A 1,674-nucleotide genomic window follows, 5' to 3' on the forward strand; every position below is an offset into this window, starting at 1 on the left:
GCTGCCCCGCCGCGCGCAGCTGTGCCAGGAGGCGGGACACTCGGTTCTGCAGAAACATGAGCAGGCGGCGCTGGGCGGCTCCCCGCCCACTTAGACTCTATTTACCAAGCTCAGGGAGTCTCTCCCTTATTTACTTGGGGACCAGGTGGCGCGTGCCAGCCCGAGGCGACCTGCTTAGGAGCCAGCGGGCCGCGCGGCCAGAAAACCCAGGCGCGCCGCTGGGCACCCTGGAACTTGTAGTCCCGGCCGCAGACAGGCCCCCCCGCACTCGTAAACACACGTGCGCGCCCCGCCCAGCCAGCCGAGTCGCACAGCGCTGGAGCCCGGCTCTCAAATGGTCGTGTGCCCGCCGTGCGCCTCCCCTCGGGGCTGGAAGTTGGCAACCTCCAACTTCCTGGTGGGCGACGCCTCTGGCCTCCGACCCTGTCTCCGTCTCTGCCTCTCCAGCCGAGTGCACAGAGGCGGGCGTAAATCCTCACCGGTCACCCGGGCCCCACCCTACCCGCAGTCCCCGGGAGCCGCGCGTCCCCGCCGGCCGGGGGGAGGTGAGGCGAACGGGTAGGTCCGGTTGGGCGACTATGACCCAGGCCGCTGAGCCTCTGCCTCTTAGCCCGAGGGGCGGGCGGGGCCGCGGCTGGAACCGAATCTAGAGCAACTCGGGAGGCAAGGATAGAAGTCCTGGAATTTGAAGACAGAAAATGAGAGTTTCAAGTGGCGTTCTCGGTGTAAGAATTGGGGTGATGTTTTTCTTTATATTTTTCTTATTTTTTTTTTTTACAAGGACTCTAAGCATGGAGTTACGTTATTTTTTTAACATAAACATGTTAATCTTTGGCATAGTCAATAAAACAGAAATAGATGTTTTTGTGGAACTCTCTTGCTTTTTCGATGATCCAACGGATATTGGCAATTTGGTCTCTGGTTCCTCTGCCTTTTCTAAAACCAGCTTGAACAACTGGAAGTTCACGGTTCACGTATTGCTGAAGCCTGGCTTGGAGAATTTTGAGCATTACTTTACTAGCGTGTGAGATGAGTGCAACTGTGCGGTATTTTGAGCATTCTTTGGGACTGGAATGAAAACTGACCTTTTCCAGTCCTGTGGCCACTGCTGAGTTTTCCAAATTTGCTGGCATATTGAGTGCAGCACTTTCACAGCATCATCTTTCAGGATTTGAAAGAGCTCAACTGGAACTCCATCACCTCCACTAGCTTTGTTCGTAGTGATGCTTTCTAAGGCCCACTTGACTTCACATTCCAGGATGTCTGGCTCTAGGTCAGTGATCACACCATCGTGATTATCTGGGTCGTGAAGACCTTTTTTGTACAGTTCTTCTGTGTATTCTTGCCATCTCTTCTTAATATCTTCTGCTTCTCTTAGGTCCATACCATTTCTGTCCTTTATCGAGCCCATCTTTGCATGAAATGTTCCCTTGGTATCTCTAATTTTCTTGAAGAGATCTCTAGTCTTTCCCATTCTGTTGTTTTCCTCTATTTCTTTGCATTGATCGCTGAGGAAGGCTTTCTTATCTCTTCTTGCTATTCTTTGGAACTCTGCATTCAGATACTTGTATCTTTCCTTTTCTCCTTTGCTTTTCACTTCTCTTCTTTTCACAGCTATTTGTAAGGCGTCCCCAGACAGCCATTTTCCTTTTTTGCATAGTCAATAAAGCAGAA

General features: G+C 51.7%; 1 protein-coding gene across 1 annotated transcript in view; it reads right to left on the reverse strand.

Annotated features, from left to right (window-relative positions):
* Positions 1-214, reverse strand: part of MACROD1 (MACRO domain containing 1) — a 156,637-nt gene extending 156,423 nt beyond the window's left edge. The window contains exon 1 of the mRNA XM_010838087.1: positions 5-214. Within this exon, the coding sequence (XP_010836389.1) occupies positions 5-58 (54 nt within the window). The 5' untranslated portion in view covers positions 59-214. The remainder of the gene's footprint in view (positions 1-4) is intronic.
* Positions 215-1,674: the final 1,460 nt, after the last annotated feature.

The sequence above is a fragment of the Bison bison genome, unplaced genomic scaffold (genome assembly GCF_000754665.1).
Source record: "Bison bison bison isolate TAMUID 2011002044 unplaced genomic scaffold, Bison_UMD1.0 scf7180017864089, whole genome shotgun sequence".
Taxonomy (NCBI): domain Eukaryota; kingdom Metazoa; phylum Chordata; class Mammalia; order Artiodactyla; family Bovidae; genus Bison; species Bison bison.